The sequence below is a fragment of the Plecotus auritus genome (assembly GCF_963455305.1).
Source record: "Plecotus auritus genome assembly, chromosome: 6".
In the NCBI taxonomy this organism is placed as follows: Eukaryota; Metazoa; Chordata; class Mammalia; order Chiroptera; family Vespertilionidae; genus Plecotus; species Plecotus auritus.
In genome coordinates, this window is record NC_137773.1 from 19,321,347 (window position 1) to 19,344,681 (window position 23,335).

At 41.7% G+C, this 23,335-nt stretch overlaps 1 protein-coding gene across 1 annotated transcript; it reads right to left on the reverse strand.

Moving 5' to 3' along the window:
* Positions 1-1,205: 1,205 nt before the first annotated feature.
* On the reverse strand, positions 1,206-23,332 carry MFAP3 (microfibril associated protein 3). Its single transcript, XM_080676000.1, has 3 exons — positions 23,286-23,332; positions 9,263-9,725; positions 1,206-5,806 (listed from the first exon to the last, which is right to left on the reverse strand). The coding sequence occupies exons 2-3, from the start codon at positions 9,555-9,557 to the stop codon at positions 5,013-5,015; spliced, it is 1,089 nt and encodes a 362-aa protein (XP_080532126.1). The 5' UTR covers positions 9,558-9,725; positions 23,286-23,332; the 3' UTR covers positions 1,206-5,012.
* Between the last annotated feature and the right edge of the window lie 3 nt (positions 23,333-23,335).

A 23,335-nucleotide genomic window follows, 5' to 3' on the forward strand; every position in this document is an offset into this window, starting at 1 on the left:
GAGATACATTCACTGGTGGCAGACAGAGCTCCCTGATGTCCTGGGTAGGAATGAACATCAACTACCCATAGCTGTAACCCACTCCTTAAGGCATCCTGTACTGGCTTCCTTCTTCTCTGTCTCACTCCCCCACTCCCCTATCTGCCTGGGCTCACTTTCCAGATAAACTACTTGCACATTAATCCTTCTCTCAGGGACTCTTGGAAGAACCCAATTTAACATATCTTGTGACCATGCAGATGAAAGCCAGTTACTAAGGATGGAGAGGAATCTAGCAGGAGCCTGCGTTCTGAGACTTGAGCCCCCTATACTGGCCTTGTTCTACATTCCTCTGGACTTTCTATTGGAGAAAAACAAACCTCTTATTTGAGTAAGCTACTACAATTGGGTTTCTACAGCATGCAGTCAAATGCACTTGTAACTGAGAGAGATCTGGAGAAATTTTGGGTTGAGTACATATGCAACCAGTCTTCAGCTGGACATGGCTGCTGGCAGAGCTGACACTGATGACTGATCCTACACTGTGTGGCATGGTACAGCTAGCACCCTGTTTTGTTGCTATATTTAATCTTCACATTAATTTGTGAGGTAGGTGTTATCAACCCCATTTTACTAAAGTCCAGAGGCCAAGTCCTGTAGTGGCTAGTGAAATCAAAACTCCAAAGCAGTGAACTTTTACCACAGGGAGATATGGGCTGGGTTTTCATTCTAAGGAGTCTGTGGCATTTAAGTAATGAGTCACACCTCTATTTCCTTTGCTTGTCTTCTGAGATCCCATGCTTTTCAATCACCATCCTTCACTCCTACCTGGGCTGCAGTTGCTTGCTTCTAATAGAGCTACCCCTTTCAACAGCCAAATCTCATCACAAACTTTATGAACCAGTCCTATGTAGGTCTGTGCTCAAGGTCTGGCCTTTGCCAGGAATGCCTTACTTCAGAATGGGAAACTGCTGCATTTGGGCCCAGTGGGATGGTCTGCTAACTGTGTCCTCGTGGTAACTGTGGGTAGGACACTCACATAAGTAAGAATCAAAGCACGAAAACATAAATGCTTAGCAAATATTTGTAAAATTACAATGGGTAGCCACAGTGGCATCCAACTTGAATCCAAACTCACTTCTGCTTAAATTAAAATCATTAGCATCAAATTCCAAGACACATAAAAATTAATATATACGCTACAGAAGATTTCAGACAAATAAAATGTAATACATTAAACATTTAATATTTTACATTCAAGGATGACTTTTTCTTAAAAAAGGACAAAATTATAATGTAAATATTCACTGAAATGGTGACCATTTAAACATCATCTGAACCATCTATATGTATAAAAGCCCAAGTGACCATTAAGACTGAATGACCGACAGGTCGCTATGATGTGCACTGACCACCAGGGGGCAGACGCTCAATGCAGAAGCTGCTCCCTGGTCGTCAGTGCGCTCCCACAGCCAACTTCCTTTGGCCAGCCAACCTCCCATGGTCCCTCCCCTCAGCCAGCCGGTCAACCTCCTGCGGCCCCTCCCGCAGTCAGCCAGCCCCAATTGCTGGCCAGACCGAGGGACCCCACCCGTGCACGAATTCGTGCACCAGGCCTCTAGTACCAAATAATACTCATTTACTTTTATGGACTGTGTTGAGAACCGACAAGTTTATGTATAAGGCTGAGCATTTTCAACCTTACTGGCCTGGATGTGAAGAGATTGTGTTCTCTTACTGGTGATTTGGGAAACATAATACACTTGTGTTGAAACTGCTGGTATGTGGAGACAAGGTTGGCTGGACTCTGGAAAACGGGCATGCCATGCTCCCATGCCACTCTGGGACACAGGAGACAAAGACTGATCTAAAGTGAGACCATATGCAGGGCATGGAGAGTACTGTACCAAGGGCTTCACGGAGGCTGGAGAACTGAAGGGAAAGCAGTGTGCTTTGACTTTAAAACACATGATAAGTGAAGCCAAGAAACCAGGGGCCTTCTCACACCATTTCAGGTCAGCAACTCCCAAGATGATTATATCAAGGTAGTTGGTAGGAAATACAGATGCTCCCTGGGCCTGACTTAAGAATTAACCGATCATAACAGATGCAGCTTATCAGCTCAAAAGATGCCTGTCTGTCTGGTTTCAGCTGATAAAAAAAAAAAACCTATAAAAATGCTTACATGTCTATTTTTAGAGAATTTATTTCACAAAGCCACTATTTCATAAAGACAATAAGGTTCATTATATATAAGACAAAATTTATAAATGAGATAAATATTTCAAATACATTTTATTGAGTAGAGGCATTTTCACTAACTATAAAATCCAATGAGGCAAAAGGATAATTACACCAGTTATTATCAAAAGACTTTTAGAGTATAGTTTAAGTTCAAAAGGTTAAAGATTTTACAAGAAGGTAACATGAGACTATTAATTACATATGGAGTCTTTTGATTAGATACAGAAAATATTAGTAAGTGTGATTTCCTTCCTCTTGAAAACTAGCTTTAAAAATATTAACTCTGATTAAATTTTGACCTAATTTAATTTCTTATCAATGACACCTGGAATATTCAAAGTAAACTAGTTACTTTGGCCACCAACTTAAGTCACCATTATGCTTCTAAAATAATTTATTCAGGATACACTGGAGTAGCCTGTACTTAATTATTTTATAGTATTGTCTAAACTTATAGTTTTTTTTCAATATTTTCTATATTTTTACAAAGCTCTGTTTTCCATAGCCTTGATCATTAAATATCTACCTTAGGGCTCCAAATACTCATGTCCATTATGGGAACATGAGGGGTAAATTCATTCTCTTTAATGTGACAAGCTACATTCTAGGAAATGCCCCCAGAGATGCTATTTTGGGACAGAATTGGGGTACTATCTGAAGATCTGAGAAATGTTCAGGGGACAGATCTCAAACAAGGGACTTTAAAAAGTTTTAATTTTTCAAGAGAAACATTCTGGGAAGGGAAAAGTGTTCTATAACCTAGGGTAGTTAGTGGTCGGCAAACTGCGGCTCACGAGCCACATGCAGCTCGCGAGCTGCGGTTTGCCGCTCTGTTGACTAACGAGTTTGCCGACCACTGGGATAGGGGCTTAATCACAAGGAACAACAACAGCCTGTAATTATTGGAATCGAGTCCCTGTTCTCATAGCCAAATGTATGGAAGCAGTCTTCTTAAAGAAATACAGGTCGATGAGCCAAGGCAAGCTTTGGCTAAATGACTGGTAGCTTTTGTTTGGTTCTGAAGGTTTCCATGGAAACAGTCAGAGAGACAGAGAGGCCGTATTATCATATTCATCCCTAATGCCATCTGATCCAACTGCACATGGATTCATTCGTGCCTTCCAGAGCAGAGGTATTATTTCCGATAAGCCCAGACAAAGGGAGGCATGAGTTCTATCTGGTCACACTTGGGATTTCCTATCTTTCTCCATTTGAAACCTTAAATTAAAATCCAGATAAAACCTCCTCTGAACATTTCCCTCAGGACCCACTAGTTCAATAACGCTTCAATAATCAGAAGCCAAATGAAGAAAACGTGAAGTACCAAATGGAGCTCCACTGCCAAGTTTTTAAAATTATGTGACACCAAGCTTCCTATAGCAAGTAAATTATTCTAAAGAGTATTTACAATCCATTATGTCAGATCTCAGCCAGACAAGAAATAGTGTCTTAAGGGTTTATTACACACAGTTGAATCAGGTGGCATCACCCATAATTTTTCTCTTTCTTTATACCTTGATTACTTGTATGTATGTGTATATACCTCTATCTATATATGCATATCTATTTAATATATTTAATATAGTAACATACATCACACACCATTATCTAATCTCATTTCAGGTTAGTACATCCCAGAGAGGCCACAAAAGCAGCCCTAGCTCAATTCTTTATCTGAAGTATACAAAAATAAAAACCTCAACAACAATAAAATATAAACAAAACAAACAAGATAAGGAGGCAGGCATGCGACTGTTAGCACCATATTTAAGACCACAGAGGGCAAGAGGGTTGACAGAGATTTGAAGAGGAATCCAGCTCTGGGTTTCCCCTGGGAATGGGATCCCAAACACAGAACCTTCTTGTTGAGTCCAGTACTTTAAAAAGGGAAAGCCTGAGAAATTCTCTTAACAGAATTGTCAAAATCCATGATTTACCAGAGACAGATGATTTGACATTGTTTCTTATTCTAAAAGCACTGAAGATGGTATTCCTTAGAAACAAATCGCTCACTTTTAGAAATCAATTGAGAAATCACTGCCAGCTCAATGACACCTCAGTAGGTTAAAAAGACATGATATATTCCCCCAAAGGACCAATTTACTCATGGGAAGTAGTTTACTAAGGAGCAGTTAGCTCCCTGATATCTGTGTAACAATACAGACCTGAGCTACACTGAAAAGATTTGACCTAGCACATGCAATTGCATACTCCACAAGGCAAAATGTCCAAAAAAACACCCATACCTTTGTGCACTATGGCACTGGTGTAGAAATCTAAACTACAGAATAAAGTCTCAACTTGGTCCTTTCCACAAAAAGGGACTAAAAGTCCAGAGACAGGCTTATTTAGAGATGTGCTAAAGATTTCAGTGGATTAAAGTGATGGGTAAGAAGTTATAAGGCTAGAAACACATTACTTAATGCAAATCCCTCATTTTTTTGGTAGGAAAACTGAGGCCTCAAGATATATGTCAGCCCTAACCACTGGAAGAACTGTGACCAGAAGAGAAGCCACAGAACTCTTAGTGTGGTACTTTCCCCATCACTTTTACCTCTCAGGGTCCTTTAAATCGTAATGTCTATCAGCTACTCAAGATTGAGGAAAATGACTGAGAAATATCAGATAGGAAAAACGCTGCATTTTTACAAAGATTTTGGCAATACTGTATATTCTGATGTGCTTAATTTGAACAAGGGGGAAACCCCAGTCATCTCCTGGTAAAAATGTTATGTCCTGCATGAAACAGGTTTCCTATTCTGAGAGCAGTTTTTGTAGGTACTGGGAGCTCACAGCTGGCAGTTTTCATATGGCCCATCTTTGTAGTTAGAGTAGGCCTCTGCAGATCCCATATCGTCAGGTGGACTGAAATGACTGCTGTCTTGAGAATCTGTGCCAATACTTTTGGTTTCTGACTGAAGGTGAACAGAAACCTGAACTGCTATTTCCTGGCCTGGTTCATTCAGAGAACCATCATCTGAATCTCCTCCTGGTGAATTACTCCGTCCCATCTCTGGGTTAATGACATAGATGGCACCTTGAGCGTTCAAGGCAGGTCTCTCTTTAATTCTTTCTCCCAAGTTATCAGGATCATCCATTCGCACAGCCTCAAACATCTCCTCAACAAATGCCCTGCAGTTTAGAATAAGGGGTGGAAGAGGGACGCTTCGTGCCAGTTCTTCTATGTAACGAGCAAACTCCATGGTCTTAAACTGTGTGACTTTGGCGAGCTCCAGAGTCTTAGCCGAGGTGATGATGGGGATGCGTTTTGCAATCTCAAAGGCCTTCTGAAGTTTCTCGGCCCCTTCGGTTCTGAAGAATTCATTGATAGCCTTTTCGGTCTTACGAAGATGGCTGCTCATCATGCAGAGCCGTGTGACATTCAAGATGAGAGTGATCGTAAAGGCAATCAGACAAACAATCATGTAGTAGACACTCATGTCGCCCGAGGTGAAGATAACACGCAGGGTGACAGAGTAGGAGGCACGAATTGGAGACGTGACGAAACATGTATAGAGCCCACGGTCATCAAAGGCTACGTTGGTGATATTCAGGAAGTTATCAGAAACCAACCATTTTCCACCTGATAACCCAACAAAAATAAAAACATTACAGCATAAAGAATATTACTACTAAATATGCCAACTGGGTTATCAATATTCATTTTCTTCATGAGAATATTTTAACTCAACTCATCTATTAGGTTCTGCTATTTGTTTAAATCAGTAAGAAAGGGCAGACTGTTACGTCCAGGGTTAGAATTTAAATAGCCTAGAACTTAAAAGGGAATAAAGATCTTCCTTGCAGACAGCAAAGATTATCATAGCTACCTTTTCACTGCTAAACGTCATAAGCCTTTCAGGGAGACAGGTCTATATAATACTGCATGACTAATCTTAAAAAAATGTTTATATATATATACAGGTATACCTCGGAGATATTGCAGGTTCCGTTCCAGACCACCTAAATAAAGCGAGTATTGGAATAAAGAAAATCTAATTATTTTGCTGGTGGTCTTGCCTTTAATTTGTAAAAAAAAAAAAGCAACATACGTGAAGCACAATAAAGCAAAGTACAATGAAACCAGGTGTGCCTGTATGTGTACCTACATCACAATTTCTACCTATACATTTTCATATACTGTAAGAATATGCCTCAAAAATATAAAACAATGGTCATTTCTGGATGATGGGTTATGGATAATTTTGATTTTCTTCTTTTAATTTAACTGTGCTTATTTTCGATAATGAACTTCTATAACAATAGATAATTTAATGAATTTGTTCAATTACTAACTGGCTAATGTGGCATGCCTTCCACATGTGAATTTGTTTTGTTAGAAAAGATTTGTTGATTATATCTCGACTTTCTGGCAAGAGTAACTGAAGCACAAGCCAAAAGATATGTCTCACAAGTCAGGGTACATGAGCAGCTTGAGGAGAATAAAGTTGCCTTTAAGATGCCTGAGCTTCTGTTTTTCACCTAAAACATGTCACTTCTCTTCCATATATGAAGGTGTCTTCATTTAGGAAACACATACAGAAAAGCAAAGCACACTGACCACCCACCTTCATTCAATGTCCTTTAATAACTTGGCTCTGCCTGCACAATTCTCACATTTGCAGTAAATTCTCAGCATACTCTGTACTTTAATTGTGACAGTCATTCAAAGATGAGATCAATGGGCTAACCTGGAGTGTAGGTGTGAGTTCCAGAGGAGGATGGATGACTGCTTAAGCACCAACCGAATCCTAATCTTCACGATCTCTTTAATCCCCGAGATTCTATGGTTCTGGATTATTTTAGTGGCACATCAATTAATAAGCACTTTGGATTGTGCCCATGTTTTTCACCATCAAAATTTATCTAAATTCTATAGTTATATTTAAGAACCATCATTTCACCAATGTAAAAAGAGGAGGAAAGTCTGTAGCTATAAATATAGTCATTATTCGTCAAGCTTCTGTCTTCTAAACTTGGGCTATGAAAAGCCTACCCCAGGAATCCAAGGTCTGATGAACTAGTACATAGACTCCAATCATCAACTACTGAGCTATGACTACAATCTAAACTCTCTAGCTCATTTGCTGATAATAGCTCAAGACTTATGAACCTTATACCAGACTGGCATGCTCTTTAAACTCCTCTTATTTGAGAGTCATAAAATTTAACACAATTTTCTAGAGCTATTGTTGAAAGTAACAATGATAGATGTTAGTTTAATGGTTTTTAAAGTAAAGGCAAAATAGGAAAATAAAACTGCATTTCAATTGGCTGGTCTCAACTTAACCTAAGCTTTGTTTATGTAGTCAGTCAGTACTAATCACATTAATTGAATAATGCAAATCTCAGATGCATTTGGTCAGGATCCAACAGACCAAAGGAGGTGAGTTTAGGTCAGTGAGTACAAATGTGGAACCCTAAATCATGGTCAAAATATACATTCTGGGCATCACTCTAGAGATTCTGATTAATAGACCTATATTCTTAAGAAGCCAGTTAAAAATAAACTCTTCTAATAATTCAAACACTTCAATTCCTTAGTGGCCAGTTACTCAGTGTGTAGATGGTTAAAATGTCTAGCATATACTTTAGAAGGAAACATCACTGTCTACTTTTTGGTTTCCTACTCTAATGTGAATAACCAAATATCCTTTATAGTCCAAGGGATTAGACCAGTGGTTGGCAAACTGCGGCTCGTGAGCCACATGCGGCTCTTTGGCCCCTTGAGTGTGGGTCTTCCACAAAATACCACAGCCTGGGCGAGTCTATTTTGAAGAAGTGGCGTTAGAAGAAGTTTAAGTTTAAAAAATTTGGCTCTCAAAAGAAATTTCAATTGTTGTACTGTTGATATTTGGCTCTGTTGACTAATGAGTTTGCCGACCACTGGATTAGACCATCTTTCTAGCAAGAAAGATAAGGGGCTTTTTCTGAAAGTGTACCTTCTGAGGATCATGGATTTAACCTTTATCCCAGTGATTTTTCATGGTGATTTCTTTTTGAGGTGCTTTAACCCATGTGGTCTTCAAAAACATCTTCCTAACAGAACACTAGTTCAGTAAACAGTATTCTGATTAAGATGTGTTTATAGGTCTACAAACAGCAAAATCAAATAAAAACCTGTCAAAAGGTAGAGCTTGGTCACATTATTTGTGTGATTTTTAAGATGGAGACACAAAAATTACAAGAGAAACTTCCTGTTTTCAAGTAAATTAAGTGTATAGAATAGAAAAAAAGAGAACTAGAGCGTGTACAGAGCTCCTCCTCAATGCCCTTCTAATTATCAGAGGCACTTAAAAGTTTTATGCAGATCTATAATCATTCAAAACCAACAACCTTAGATTTCCTCTAATATTTTTAGTAACTCATTTTTGAGCAAATTTTTTTAATTTATGATAAATTTACTTAAGTCTAGTCAAAATCCTTCTTGCTATATTCACACAGGGCCACCAAACTGTACTATCACACTACAGTCTAGGTAAGGGGTGGGCAAACTTTTTGACTCGAGGGCCACAATGGGTTCTTAAACTGGACCGGAGGGCCGGAACAAAAGCATGGATGGAGTGTTTGTGTGAACTAATATAAATTCAAAGTGAAGGAGCGGAGGGGAGAGCAAGAGAACCGGATAGAACAGCCGGATCCGGCCCGCGGGCCGTAGTTTGCCCACAGCTGGTAGGTGAATGGTCCCCTTGGACCCGTGCAGTGCATATCCTGCACAGCTGTATGCAGCAGCCCTGATGAAGCCCACCTTCAACAAAAAAGGAACTCAACTCACCAAGAGGAGAGAAATGAGCTCACAGTCATTATATGAACACCTTTTAAATTTATAACTATTCCTTATTTTTTTCTTCTTCTGGTTAAGTTAATTATAATTAATTTTTTTTCCTGATAGGTATAATACTCCAGGCCTTTCAAAAGTTTTCACTATTCACCCTGGTACCTTACCTTTGAGATTTCTTGTTGAATATGCTATAAAACCAAGAAGAAAGAAGTAACAGGAAATAAGTAACCTTGATTAATTATTCCCTGGCATAGTTACCTCTGCCTCTGTCATCCAGTTGCTGTCCTTTTGAGTTGTACCAATGGACATCTTCATAGTGGTTGACTGTGAGAAGACACTCGATTGAAACACTAGCTCCCTCTTTGGCTATGATAACATTATCACCTGAGTGGGAGCCTGCTGAGAGTTCAAAGCCTGGGAGAAATGACACATTGAAAGAACTATGATTTGCTCCCAGTGGGTCCATTTGGTTGAAGCCTCCATCTTCCAAAACAAAAGCAGCCGGCACAGTAACACTCACTACTAAAGTGAATAAACAACAATTTGGCTTCATGGGAAAAGGGGAGGCAATCTTATTTAGATTTGGAGAACTGAAAAGCTTCTATACTATAATGAGAGTACAGTGGGTAATTTATTGCTTGGTATTGGAGTTTTCCAGAAAAGTAGTAGATCCAAATGTATTTTGAGGTCTTCAAGGTTAAACATGTGAGTGAAGACCAACCTAAAAGAAAACCAGATATAAAGTTTAACCAACAAAGATGCATAGTGGGGTGAAACTCTATATTCTATACTAAATGAATAGATGAAAACCTGCTAAGAATAACTGGTGCCAACATCTGGGAATGCAATAGAGAGAACACCACCTAAAAATCTCACAAAGGGATGGTAGAAAGAGCACCAAACTGGGAAACGGCAGACCTAGATTCTGGTCCAGTTTTGCTACCAACTAGCTGTCCGACCTTGGTAAGTAGCTGGGCTTGTTTTCTTATCTGCAAATAAGGGACTAAATAAGACAATTTTTAAGGACTCTCCTAGTTGTGAAATGCTACGGTTCTATTTCTGACAAATTCTATGCAACAGGGAAACAATGAAGGCTAAAATATTTAGCTTAATGGTCTTTCTTTCCAAATTGTACCATTACCATGTATTGTTATACTAATAATGTAAATCAACTGGTATATCATAATCATAACCATGGAGCTCAAAATTTGAGTAGTTCAAGTACATAGACATATATTATATATAAATAATGCAGAGACAGTTGAGGTAGTTCTTTTGTTTTAAAATTAGAAAGAAAATTGTACTATTGTATATACATAAATATACATATACTGACTTGGGAGGCTATAACACCCTTGGGCAAGAATGTTAGACAGCCAAAACCGGTTTGGCTCAGTGGATAGAGCGTCGGCCTGCGGACTGAAGGGTCCTGGGTTCGATTCCGGTCAAGGGCATGTACCTTGGTTGCGGACACATCCCCAGTGGGAGGTGTGCAGGAGGCAGCTGATCGATGTTTCTCTCTCATCGATGTTTCTAGCTCTCTATCCCTCTCCCTTCCTCTCTGTAAAATATCAATAAAATATATTAAAAAAAAAGAATGTTAGACAAAATAATTCCCTTTAATAGTTTCTTCAATATCAAGGGACAAAATACAGTACACATTTAACAGTTTGTAAGAATACCAAATTTCTAGCTCAAAGTCTGTAAAATTAGCTAAGGGAGAAATTGACATTTTAAACAACTAGTTGGCAGAAATGCAAATATAAACTACAGGGAAAGCTTACCAAACAAATTTGAAAGAAAGTGTAATATCACAAATAAGTAAAATGATATCTCAGTCTAAGAGTGTGTGTGATTATGATCATTGTCCTGGTAATGTGATTCCTCTTTTAAATCATTGACTCCCAAAGAAAAATTTCAACTCTTATTTCTATAAAATATGAGATGAAACATCTAGCTTTATTTTTTACAAGGGCCCAAAAGAATTAGTTTTGGAAATGACATTTCCTCCCCTTTTACACTTTTATGAAGGCTTCTTGATCATCTATAATAATAAAAGCATAATATGCTAATTAGAGCGGACATCCTTCCGGATGAAGCTGGGGCTGCGAGGGAAGCCTGGGTCCGGGTGCCTGCCGGTGGCCAGAGGGAAGCCCAGGTCCTGGGTGCCTGCGGGCGGCCGGAGGAAAGCCTGGGTTCCAGGTGCCAGAGAGAAGCCGGTGCCGGCAGCTGGGGGAAGGCCTACTTTTGCATGAATTTCGTGCATCGGGCCTCTAGTATAACATAAAAAGCAATGGATCATTGTATTTTGCCATTAAACTCCTCAAAGTCTGAATTATGATACACTATAAATGTCATTTAATTTTCATTAGCCCTTGAAAGGATGGTTGAATAATGAAAATGACTTTCTGTATCTTTCTATATCTTTCAAATTTAAGAACACACTATTTAGAGTAAAACAAAAAACTTCAGACTTTGTTATAACAGATGGAACACATGTGCTTATTTTCATTTCCTCCCCAAACCCAACTAAAACGACACTAAAGGAAACAAAGCACTTGGGTGCAGGTGTTCCCCACGACTTTGATGAGGTGTTCCTGTGGCTTCATCCAAGGCAGCATTTCCCAAATTTCATGCATTCCTTATACTGCCATAATTTTTATGCTATATCCATGTACCAAGTTATTATTTATGCTTTTTCTTTAAATCAACTCATTATTTTACTTTCATACATTTATTTTAGAAGGAAAGTCTGTATCACATCTGTGGATAAAAGTAACTGTACACATAAGCACCATAAAAACAAGGCAATGTTATTAACTTTCAGAGATACTGCCATCTGCTGAAGGCTCTGAGCTAGAGGACTGCTCTCTTTGTAGGGAAAACAAACACAAAAACAAACAAAACAAATAACCCCCCATAACTTCACTTTATTCTAATACCACCACATTTCTTATCCTGCCATTTCCTTCCTCCCCACCCTTGCCCATCACTGAGTTTAGAACCTATTTTAGACCAGAGATATACATTTTTCATGTATTCAATAGTACCTAATGTACTATAGACACGGTCTCTGCCTTCATGGAGCTCAGTCTGCTAGAGGACATAGACACTAACTAAATACACACAAAATATACTAAATGCTACCCAAGGGAAAGGATAGGGTGCTACAGGAGCAGCCAACATGGAAAATTAACCTCATTGCAGAAAGCCTCTCTGAGAAAGTGAGATGTACAACAGGTTCTGAGGGATAAACAGAATTCAAGAATGGAAGAGAAGTGTTCTAGGTAAAGGGGCAGGGACAGGGAAAAAGCAGATGGATCACTGGTTAGGCCGTGTTCAGGAATAAGAGTTACAAGCTGTGGTAAGGAGAGTTGGTGGCCAAAGAGTGCTGGGTTGGATTCCTGATTCTAGAATGGAGCAGTCTGGGCCAACAGCAAAGTTGGAGGTGGACTTTGGGAACTGGAGTGTGAGGCTGAAGTAAGTGAAGAAGATAACTTGTTCAAGACGAAGAGGCCACAGAACTGAGAGTCTCAAGAGTAAGGTAAATCATCTGCAGGGATGGTATGTACCCCCCCAAAACAAGGCAGCTAGGGTAGAAGACACCGGGAGTAGAAGAAATGGACTCTCTCCTAGCTCTTGAAATGCAGGAGCTTCTGGGTGATGAACAGTCCCCCCATGACAGGGGTGGGGCAAGCAGTGTCCTGGCAGTGACTGTTGTGTGGAGTCCCTTCTTCATGCAGCCTCCCTGAACCTCCTTTCAAAGCCTGGCTCTTCCTCCCACATGGATCCAGTGTATACCTGGATACAGGAAGGCTCTTCCTGGACCCCTGTAACCCTCACCACTATACTACTCACCTGGCTCTAGCACATGCTGCTCTGTACCGCTAGGCAGTCTACCCCATCTCACCTATGAGCGTTGTAAGCACAGAGACTATATTTTTTATTGCTATACTTCATAACTAGTACACGCTCAATAACTATTTACTGATGGAGATTAGTTTAAATTTGATAAAGTATGTGATGGATCTTTGTAAATTGAAGAATGTTATGTAACAGGGATCATAAATATTCAAACTGACATGAATTTACTAGCACTTACTATATTCTCTGACACAAAGAGACAATGCTAACAATCTTGAAAAATCTTAAAGGCATAATGCCTAAAGGTGTTCCTTGAACCAACCCAAAGTCCTCATTTACTATCTTGTTCTAGAATAAAAGATTACTAAGTCCAGAGTTTGGAAATAAAAGATCACCAAGTCCAGAGTTTTCAAACCAGGTTGAATATCACAATCATCTAGAGCAGTGGTCGGCAAACTGCGGCTCACGAGCCACATGCGGCTCGCGAGCCGCGGTTTGCCGCTCTGTTGACTAATGTGTTTGCCGACCACTGGGATAGGGGCTTAATCACAAGGAACAACAACAGCCTGTAATTATTGGAATCGAGAGTCTAGGTCAGTGGTCGGCAAACTCATTAGTCAAAAGAGCGGCAAACTGCGGCTCGCGAGCCGCAGTTTGCTGACCACTGATCTAGAGAACTTGTTAAAATATAGATTACTGGATCTCATCCCAGAATAAGAACCCCTTGGTTTAGACCTTGGAACTTATGTTTTTAAATTAGCTCCTGAGTGATTCTGAGGCAGAGGGTCCATGGGCTGGCATCCAGAGACCACTAATATATGTCCTTATTTCCTCTACAACAGCCCTGCCTTATTGTGCTCCAGACTGAACAATTCCAATATGAGACAACTATCACTCACATTCCATTTGAATTACGATTACCCTGAAATATCATGATTGCAGGCCTCTGATAAAGGCAGGGTAGCAGAGAAGTTCAAAGTACAGACTTTGGAGCCAGATTTCCTGGATTCCAATCTGGCTCTAATTTTAACTAGCCTTGTAACTTTTGTTAATGACTTAACCTCTCTCTGCCTCAGTCCCCTCATCTTTAATATAGGGAAAATAATAGTATATATTCTCATAGGACTATTGTGAGTTCTGCATGAGACAGTATATATATAGTATATGTATATATATATATAACAGAGTCTGGCAATAGTAATCACTGAATAAGCTCCAGTTATTATTACTGTTGATAGTCCTCTCAGATATTGTGCTAAAATCTATACCTTATAGCAAAACCATTAGTTAAGATAAAGAAAACATTTTTACTCAGAATAACACCAACCATTTAAAAATCTTGGGGGAGGGGGATTCCAGAATTCCATATGTAATTTCAATCTTTAATTTTAAATTTCACATTTTTCTTTTTCTCACTGCAAGTAAGTATTTCGCAAAAATATGGATCGAATAGGCATTGCAAACTAACCTGGGACTCCAACCATAATACGCTAACATTGTTTTTATGTGTCCTGAGTGTGTGGTAGAGAACCTTTGCTGCAATCTACCTAGCCCAGTGGTTGGCAAGCTCATTAGTCAACAGAGCCAAATATCAACAGCACAACGATTGAAATTTCTTTTGAGAGCCGAAAATCGACTTCTGTGCATGGGCCACGAAGTTTCAATCGCACTGTATGTGCGCACCCGCACGTGGTATTTTGTGGAAGAGCCACACTCAAGGGGCCAAAGAGCCGCATGTGGCTCACGAGCCACAGTTTGCCGACCACTGACCTAACCTATATTTCCCTTTCTTGAATCCCGCCTTCTCACACCCAGGAGGAAGCCAACCCACTGGCTGACTAATCTAATTAGAATCTGTTCTTGGAATTGAGACATCATGGGTTAGGGCTATTTGAGGAAGAGAAGGAGTATAGGGGGCTAAGGCAGCTAGGTTTGGACCACATACAAAGAAAAGCAGAGAGAAAGGACAATAGGGATGGAGAAGGGAAAGAGAGGTGGCAGAGAGAAGCAGAGAAGAAGAGAAAGAGAGATTCACACCCGCTGTTCTGGGTCCTGACACAGTTCTGCTTCCTGGTTCCAATAAAACTGTTTATCTCTCCCCTAAAGAAACAAGCATCTTTATTCAACTTTATTCAAAATTAAAACCACAAAAATATAGACTGAATGTGCAAACAAGAAAAGAAAACGGAGAAATAGCTAGAAAGGGAAAAAAAAGATTAAGTTCAGCAAAAGTGACTAAACTGTGCTATAGCTCCAGGAAGTCCCCATTATGGATCTATACCCCATCTCCTCCTTAGACACTGGTATACACACAAACGGCCCATGCAGTCAAGATTTCAGGTTCCCTGTTCTGTATGGACATAGCCAACTGCCCCTCCTAGAAGTTTAGGGAAACCTATAAGACAGGATCTACAAAATACTACGAATACTCTTAAACTGCTCTTAGGTTAAAGGTGGCAGAAATAACCTGGTACACTAATTTATGCCAGGAGAGTAACAATAGGTTGCACAATATCCTTATAGTCTAGTCAATAAAGACAGGCTCATACTGGGTCCTTCATCCTCATACCATAGGCATCCTGAACACAAAGGACTTCTAGTATGAGCTACTAGAGTCACAATCCATTTGGAGATAAGCGGCTATTAAGCAGTGGAGGGAGAAACACTGGCAAAGGTATATGTTCAAGGTAACAGAAGCAGACAAGAGAGTAAGAGAACAAATCAACCTTGGAATCAACTTATCTCCTCAAATTAAGTTTCCTTTTACTTAAGTCAGCGTGAATTGGTTTCTGCTACTTGCAACAAAAACAACATTGACTAAAACCATTCTACTCATTCTGGATTGATTTTAAAACAGCTTAGCTAAATCAGGGGCTGCAAGGGATGCTCAGGTGAACTAGGATACTGTCCCAGGCCCTCAGGAATTGACAAACTAGCCTGGAGACAGAAACAGCTGAAAACACACACACACACAGTGTGAGATGTACTGAAGTATAATTGTGCTATGAATGCAAACAAGAACGACCTTCATGAATTCTAGAAATACAATTCACTTGTAAATTTGGGACTTCCCATAATATCATGCCTGCTATTCTCAATGCATCAGCTAACATTTGGAGGTAAGAAGAAAGAGTTCAAAAAGGAAAATCAGAGTGCCATCTTCCTGTAAAAAGTTAAAAAGGGATAACTTATGCACGTGGATGAAGTTTTTTTACTATCTTGCTTCAGCATGAATAAGAAAAACAGAAAAGTGTAATACTCAAGCTTATTCCAATGCATTTTTCATGTTTTAGCTGTAGTAAAATGTAAGCTTTTCTAAGCTCATGAATAATTAGAAATGCAGATGATTTTATCCCACAGAACCATTCTGAAAATTGATTATGTCATTTTTTTAAAAAGTGCCTAAACTGTCATCCCTAACAGATTGCCTTGTTGCTGTTCCTGCCAACTTCTATGAAATATTTGCATTCGGTTCCAATTCTCAACAGAAGTAAATAAGGAAGTAATGTGGATGATTTCCGTTCTCGCGGCTCAATACTAAGTTGGCTGAGGAAACTGCTGTTTGCAGAAATAGTTCTGAGATAACTCAAAGGGAGGAAAACACTGATGCCCAGATGGTATTGGCTTTTGCTCCAAGTACACTGGGATATTAATGCTTCATTCTCCATAATGAAATGTGTTCTAGGCTGTATCTATAGCTCATTCACTCTGCCCGCACTGCTACACTTGAAAAATAAAGAAGTCCCTCTAACCTTGGCACACAGGTGGTCAAAGTGGCATTCTGAATTGGCAAAGAGGAGAAAAAGCAAATGAAGATCCAATTTTGTTAGCATATTGTCAGCACTACTCTATCCTTTGCAAAGAACAAACATAAAGCGGTTTTGCTTATAGTGAAGCATTATTATAGTAACCCTATATAATAAAGAGGGAATATGCTAATTGACCATCACTCCGTCACAAAGATGGCTGCACCCACAGCTGAGGCCAAGTTCCTTAAGGAGCCTTAACAAGCAATCAGCAGGGACCCGAGGCTATGCCCTCCCTCCCCTCCCCCCCTGCCCCAGTGGGGCTTGACAGGGGACCTCAGGCCATACCCCCCACCCTGGCATCAGGCTGGGGGACCTCAGGCCCCACCTGCTGTCTTGGCACCAGGCCAGGGGACCTGAGGCCACGCCCCCCCCACCAGGTGGGGCTTGACAGGGGACTTCAGGCTGCTCCCCCCACCCCAGCACCAGGCCAGGGGACCTGAGGCTGCGCCCCCCTGCCTGGCGGGGCTTGAGAGGGGACCTCAAGGTGCACCCCCAGTGCTGGGTCGGGGGAACTCAGGCTGCGCCCCCTGCCCAGCGGGGCTTGACGGGGGCCCTGAGGCTGCGCCCCCCTGTTGGCGGGGCTTGACGAGAGACCTCAAGGTGCACTTCCCGTCCTAGTGCTGGGCTAGGGGACCTCAGGCTGCTCCCCCCACCTCAGCTCCAGGTCGGAGGACCTCAGGCCACGTCCCCCACCAGGTGGGGCTTGACAGGGGACTTCAGGCCGTGCCCTCCACCCTGGCACCAGGCCAGGGTACCTCAGACTGCACCCCTCATCTGGAGGGGCTTGACAGGGGACCTCAGGTGGTGCCGCCTGCCCCAGCACTGGGCCAGGGGACCTGAGGCTGTGCCCCCCTGCCTGGCTGGGCTTGACAGGGGACCTCAGGCCGTGCCCCCCACCCAGCGGGGCTTGACGGGGGACCTCAAGGTACACCCCCAGTGCTGGGTCGGGGGAACTCAGGCCGTGCCCCCACCCAAGGGGCTTGACGGGGACCTGAGTCTGTGCCCCCCTTCCGGTGCTGGGCCGGGGAACCTGAGGCTGCACCCCCCCGCCTGGTAGGGTTTGACAGGGGACCTCAGGCCATGCCCCCCACCCAGCGGGGCTTGACAGGGGATCTCAGGCCGTGTCCCTCATCTGGTGGGGCTTGACGAAGGACCTCAAAGCACACTCCCTGCCCCGGTCTGGGCTGGGGGACCTCAGGCCACGCCCCCCGTCCTGGCGCCGGGCCAGGGGACCTGAGGCTATGCCCCCTGCCTGGCAGGGCTTGACAAGGGTGGGACTGGCCGGGTCTGGATCTAGCCCAATGGGGGGGGGGGGCAGCTGGGTCTGGGTCTCACACGATTTTGAGGTGCATGTGGGTGGGCAGGGACTTGACTCTGGGTCCCATGGTAAGCCCCAGACTCTGACAGGAGGAAGGTTTTCATATACATTTTACTAATTTTCTTTCATCTCTGACACTTCTATTATAGAGAAAGGGCAAATAGCAATATTAAATTATTTCCTCTAATTAATCCCCCTTTCATGTGCACGAATTTCGTGCACCGGGCCTCTAGTCTTTATCGTATAAGGCAGGGGTCCTCAAACTACGGCCCGCGGGCCACATGCGGCCTGCCAAGGACATTTATCCAGCCCACCGGGTGCCACTGCCTGTCCTGCTTAGCAGCTGACTCGTCCCGGGCCCACAGTGCGTATAGAAATTTGTTCATAGTTTTTAAACTATAGTCCGGCCCTCCAACTGTCTGAGGGACAGTGAACTGGCCCCCTGTTTAAAAAGTTTGAGGACCCCTGATATAAGGGTTAGTAATATTCAAAAAGAAATCACCATTTTGAGGGACATTTTCTAAAAAATAGTCCCTATGCTCCCAAGAGTATCTTGGAGCCATCAAATACCTCCTAACTGGCATTTGGGCACTCAGCTCAAACTTCAACATATTTTCTGGCACACTGAGAAATACCTTTTGCATTTATTGGAGCTTTGTTTTAAACCCAGGATTATTTGTTATACTTATGACTCTTACCCTTTTTGCCACAAGCACCGGCTGAAGCTACTGGATGCAAATGGCAAAAACACTGATGTAATAAGTTTGATTTATGATCTCCTTATTCATTTCTTTTCCTCTACAGTCTGACCCCACCCCCACTTCAGTATCTCAAACTCAGCATAACTACAACAGAACTCCTCACTCTCACCCACAGATCTACCTGTTCAATGTATACATAGCTTGAATGATAGTTAAACAATACAATTCTTCCAGTTCTGCAGGATCAAAGTTACAGGATCATCATGACTTGGTGGTTAGGAGCACTGGAGTTAAGGGTGCCTGATCCTATCCCTGGACAAAGCTGTGTGTTTGAGAGGCCTTAATTTTCACATCTATTGAATCAGGTTATCAACAGTAACCACCTCATAGGGTAATTGTGAGCTACCCTATGAGGTGAACTAATGTGGGTACATTACAAATACATGCTATTATTATTATTCCACCTCCTAGGTGTTTCTCAATTAAGTCCTATATCCCTAACCTAAGTCATAGTCCTTTTACCTAAGTGGATACCACATTATACCAACTACTAGTGGCCTGGTGCACGAAATTCATGCACATGAAAAGGGGATTAATTAGAGGAAATAATTTAATATTGCTATTTGCCCTTTCTCTATAATAGAAGTGTCAGAGATGAAAGAAAATTAGTAAAATGTATATGAAAACCTTCACCTGTCAGAGTCAGGGGCTTACCACGGGACCCAGAGTCAAGTCCCCGCCCACTCACATGCGCCTCAAAATCACGTGAGACCCAGATCAGGCTGCCCCCCCCCCCCCTCACTGGGCTAGATCCAGACCCAGAAAGTCCCACCCTTGTCAAGCCCCACTGGGCAGGGGACATAGCCTCAGGTCCCTTGGCCAGGCGCCAGGACGAGGGGGCATGGCCTGAGGTCCCCTGACCCAGCACTGGGGGTGCACCTTGAGGTCCCCTGTCAAGCCCCACTGGGTGGGGAGCACAGCCTGAGGTCCCTTGTCAAGCCCCACCTGGTGGGGGGCGCCACCTGAGGTCCCCTAGCCCAGCAACAGGACGGGAAATGCACCTTGAGGTCTGCCATCAAGCCCTGCCGGGCAGGGGGCACGGCCTCAGGTCCCCTGGCCTGGTGCCAAGGCGGAAGGCGCGGCCTGAGGTCCCCCGTCAAGCCCCGCCAGGTGGGGGGCGCGGCCTGAGGTCCCGTCAAGCCCCATGGGGGAGGGGGAGGGCGTAGCCTCAGGTCCCTGCTGATTGCTCGTTAAGGCTCCTTATGAGAACTTGGCCTCAGCTGTGGGTGCAGCCATCTATGTGATGGAGTGATGGTCAATTAGCATATTCCCTCTTTATTAGATAGGATACCCCTTTGATGCCCCAAACACTGTTCCTCTCAGAATTGGTCCTAAAGACAAAACCAAAAAAAGTCAAGGCAATCTCAAAATTTATTGGTGATTTCCCATTACCCATGAGATAAGCTTCAAATTCTAGTTCAGCATCCATAATTCTCCAGAAATAGTCAGGTGGAAGAACAGAAGTAGCTAGACAGAGCCCAGCAGTGCCTGCATGTGCAATAATTGCTTGCCAAAAGAATACATGGATTTAGAAGTCAAGGCAGGTCTTTAGTTACATCTGTCACTAATTAGCTATGATTTCTAGTGGTCTTAGTTTCCTTATCTAGAGGTTATCATTATCATTCCTTTCTTTGCTTAAGTCCTAAAATCTCCCCAGCTTTCCTGTCATGGCTTAGCCTTAACCACACTTGTTTTGCTCTCTGTCATCGCCAAATAACTTGTCTAAAGTTCTGGTTCTAGTTGTTCCTTTTTTCTTTTCTTTTTTTAAAAATATATTTCATTGATTTTTTTTTTAAAGAGAGGAAGCGAGGGAGATAGAGAGCCAGAAACATCGATGAGAGAGAAACATCCATCAGCTGCCTCCTGCACACCCCCCACTGGGGATGTGCCCACAACCAAGGTACATGCCCTTGACCGGAATCGAACCTGGGACCTTTCAGTCTGCAGGCCAACGCTCTATCCACTGAGCCAAACCGGTTTCAGCTCTAGTTGTTCCTTTTGCTTGAAACTTCCTGCCCCTCCACACAACATCTTCTTGTGAAAATTTGACCCTCCTTACAATAGCCAGCTAAAATTTTACCTTATTTAAGAAGACTTTTAACTAAACTCTCACTTCTACCCTCTTAATTTTAGATGGATTTTTTCGGTGTCAGTCCCCTAGCTCACTGAGAGTACAGTACCGGATTCTAAGACTTATCACTTTCCTTCTATTAGTTATCTGTCCAGAAAACTGTAAGCTTACAGATGACAGTTAAAAATCTCAGTCCTTGGCATAGGATTGTATTCAACATTTTGCATTTAGACACTCATCAACTTGCTAATCAGAAAGGTACTTGCTAAAAATTTCTTACTGACTTTCCAGTCTCAGGCTCTGAAAACTGTTAATGGAGAGACTTGAAGAAATGAATACACGGCTGTTGCTTTTAGAAAAATTTTAGTGGGCAGAACACCCTAGAATTGGACCTATAACTGTTTTTCTCCAACTGATATTCTTAGACCACTTACATGAAATTAATCTGTAGTGCTTGTTAAAGATGCAAATTTTTTAGCTCCACTCAGACTTACTAATTTAACATCTATAAAGGTGAGGCCTGAGCATCAGCATTTTAATGATTTTCAAATCAAGTTCATATTTCTTGAGATTGTCATAACAAAATCAGAATTTGGTGATTTTCAAAGTGTGGTACAGGGACCTGGGGGGCGGTCTCTAAGACTTTTTAAACATGATTTTTCAAAATAATTTTCATAATAATACTAGAACACTATTTGCCTTTCTCACTTTCATTCTCACATAATATGGTACAGTATTCCAGAGGCTACATGATTAGTGATAATCATAAGACAATGAACACAGGAGATATGAGAATCTAGCTGTCTTCTATTAAGCCAGATACTAAAGAGACTTGTAGAAATGTGAAACAATGCCATTCTTTTCAAAAATTTATTTTGGAAAATATTTTTCATAGAAATGCTATTTATATAAACATACAACGAGTTTGTAATTTTAAATAAACTTTTTTGAAAGTTGTTTTGATATAAAAAATGGTAGATATTGATATCTATAACCCACACAAACAAAAACTCTTCGTTGTTCTCAGTAAGTTTTAAAAGTATAAAGGGAGACCAAGACCAAAAAGTTTGACAACTTTTTGCTATATTTACTACCAATAGCATTTTAAAAATTACGACACAGTTAAGGAGCTTACTAAGATTCCACAGTTAAATCCCAAATTCTATGCATTTTCCATTACAACAGAAAAATCAGAGGAAATAACCTATTTTATACTTACACAGGTTTGTTTTTTTTTAATAGGAATTTTTAACAAGCTCCCACATGATACTGATGCCCCTAATTTAGAGAACCATCATGAAAAGCAAAGGAAACTAAAGTGTTTTAGGAAGTGACATATATATATATATATATATATATATATATATATATATATATAGACATTAAAACCATTATTCTTAAGGCATTAAATGGCGTGAAAGACTTGGGTTCTGAAAAGGCCAAATCCCTTCACCAGCTGGGACTTAGTTTTTCACCGCTGCATAATGAGGCTGTCTCTAATGCCTGTCTTTCTGTTGTCCGTCTGGGTTTCATGCATTCACACTGCTGGGAGATGCATCTTTCTGACCAGAGGTCAGTTGTAAACTTAAAATCATAAATTTGAGCACTTCATTTCTTTGCATAGAAACCTTCAATTGTTTTCCAAATAAAAGTCAAAATGCTTGTCCTACAAGATTTGGCCTGTTTAAATCTCTGGCAGCATCTTCCTCTTTTCTGCTTCAGTCACAGTGGCCTTTTTTTCCTTTTCTGGACCTTTCGAAGTTTGCTCCCACCAGAAGAAGGCTTTGCACTTGCTATTTCTTCTGCCTCTAATGCTGTCCTCCAGATCTTTATAAGGCTTATTCCTCACTCCTGTCCGTCACGTTATCCTGTTTAATTTTCTTTAAAGCACTCACTACCCACTTAAAGAGGTGTGATTTTTAAATTTTTATTTAAAAATCTTTTCCAATTACAGTTTATATTTGATATTATTTTGTATTAGTTTCAGGTGTACAGCATAGTGATTAGACAATCACATACTTTACAAAGTGTGCTGTCCCCCTTCCCCCCATATTTCCAGTACCACCTGCCACCACACCTAGTTAATATAATATTACTATGTTTCCTATGTTGTACTTTACATCCTCGTGACTATTCCGTAAGTTCCAATCTGTACTTCTTAATCCTTTATTCACCCAATCCCTCATGGCCCCTCCCGTTTCCTGTTTGGCTTCCACACTAAAATGTCAACTACTTGAGGGCAGGGCGTGTCTGTCCCTAGCGCCTGGGCAGTGCCTGGCGTGTTGTTGTCGTTCCGCAAACGTACAAAGACCGAACTCCTGCAGCTCAGGCCACGCCTTCAAAACAAACCCGGCGGATACAGTTTACCCCAACCCTCAGGCTCGGACCCAAGTCTAGGTTACCCCAGCAGCGCCCCCTCACCCCTCCCCGCAGCGACCCCCACCGAGACCTCACTCACCAGTGCAGCACCAAGCCTTTTTCCGGCTGGAACGGCTTGACCCGGAAGTG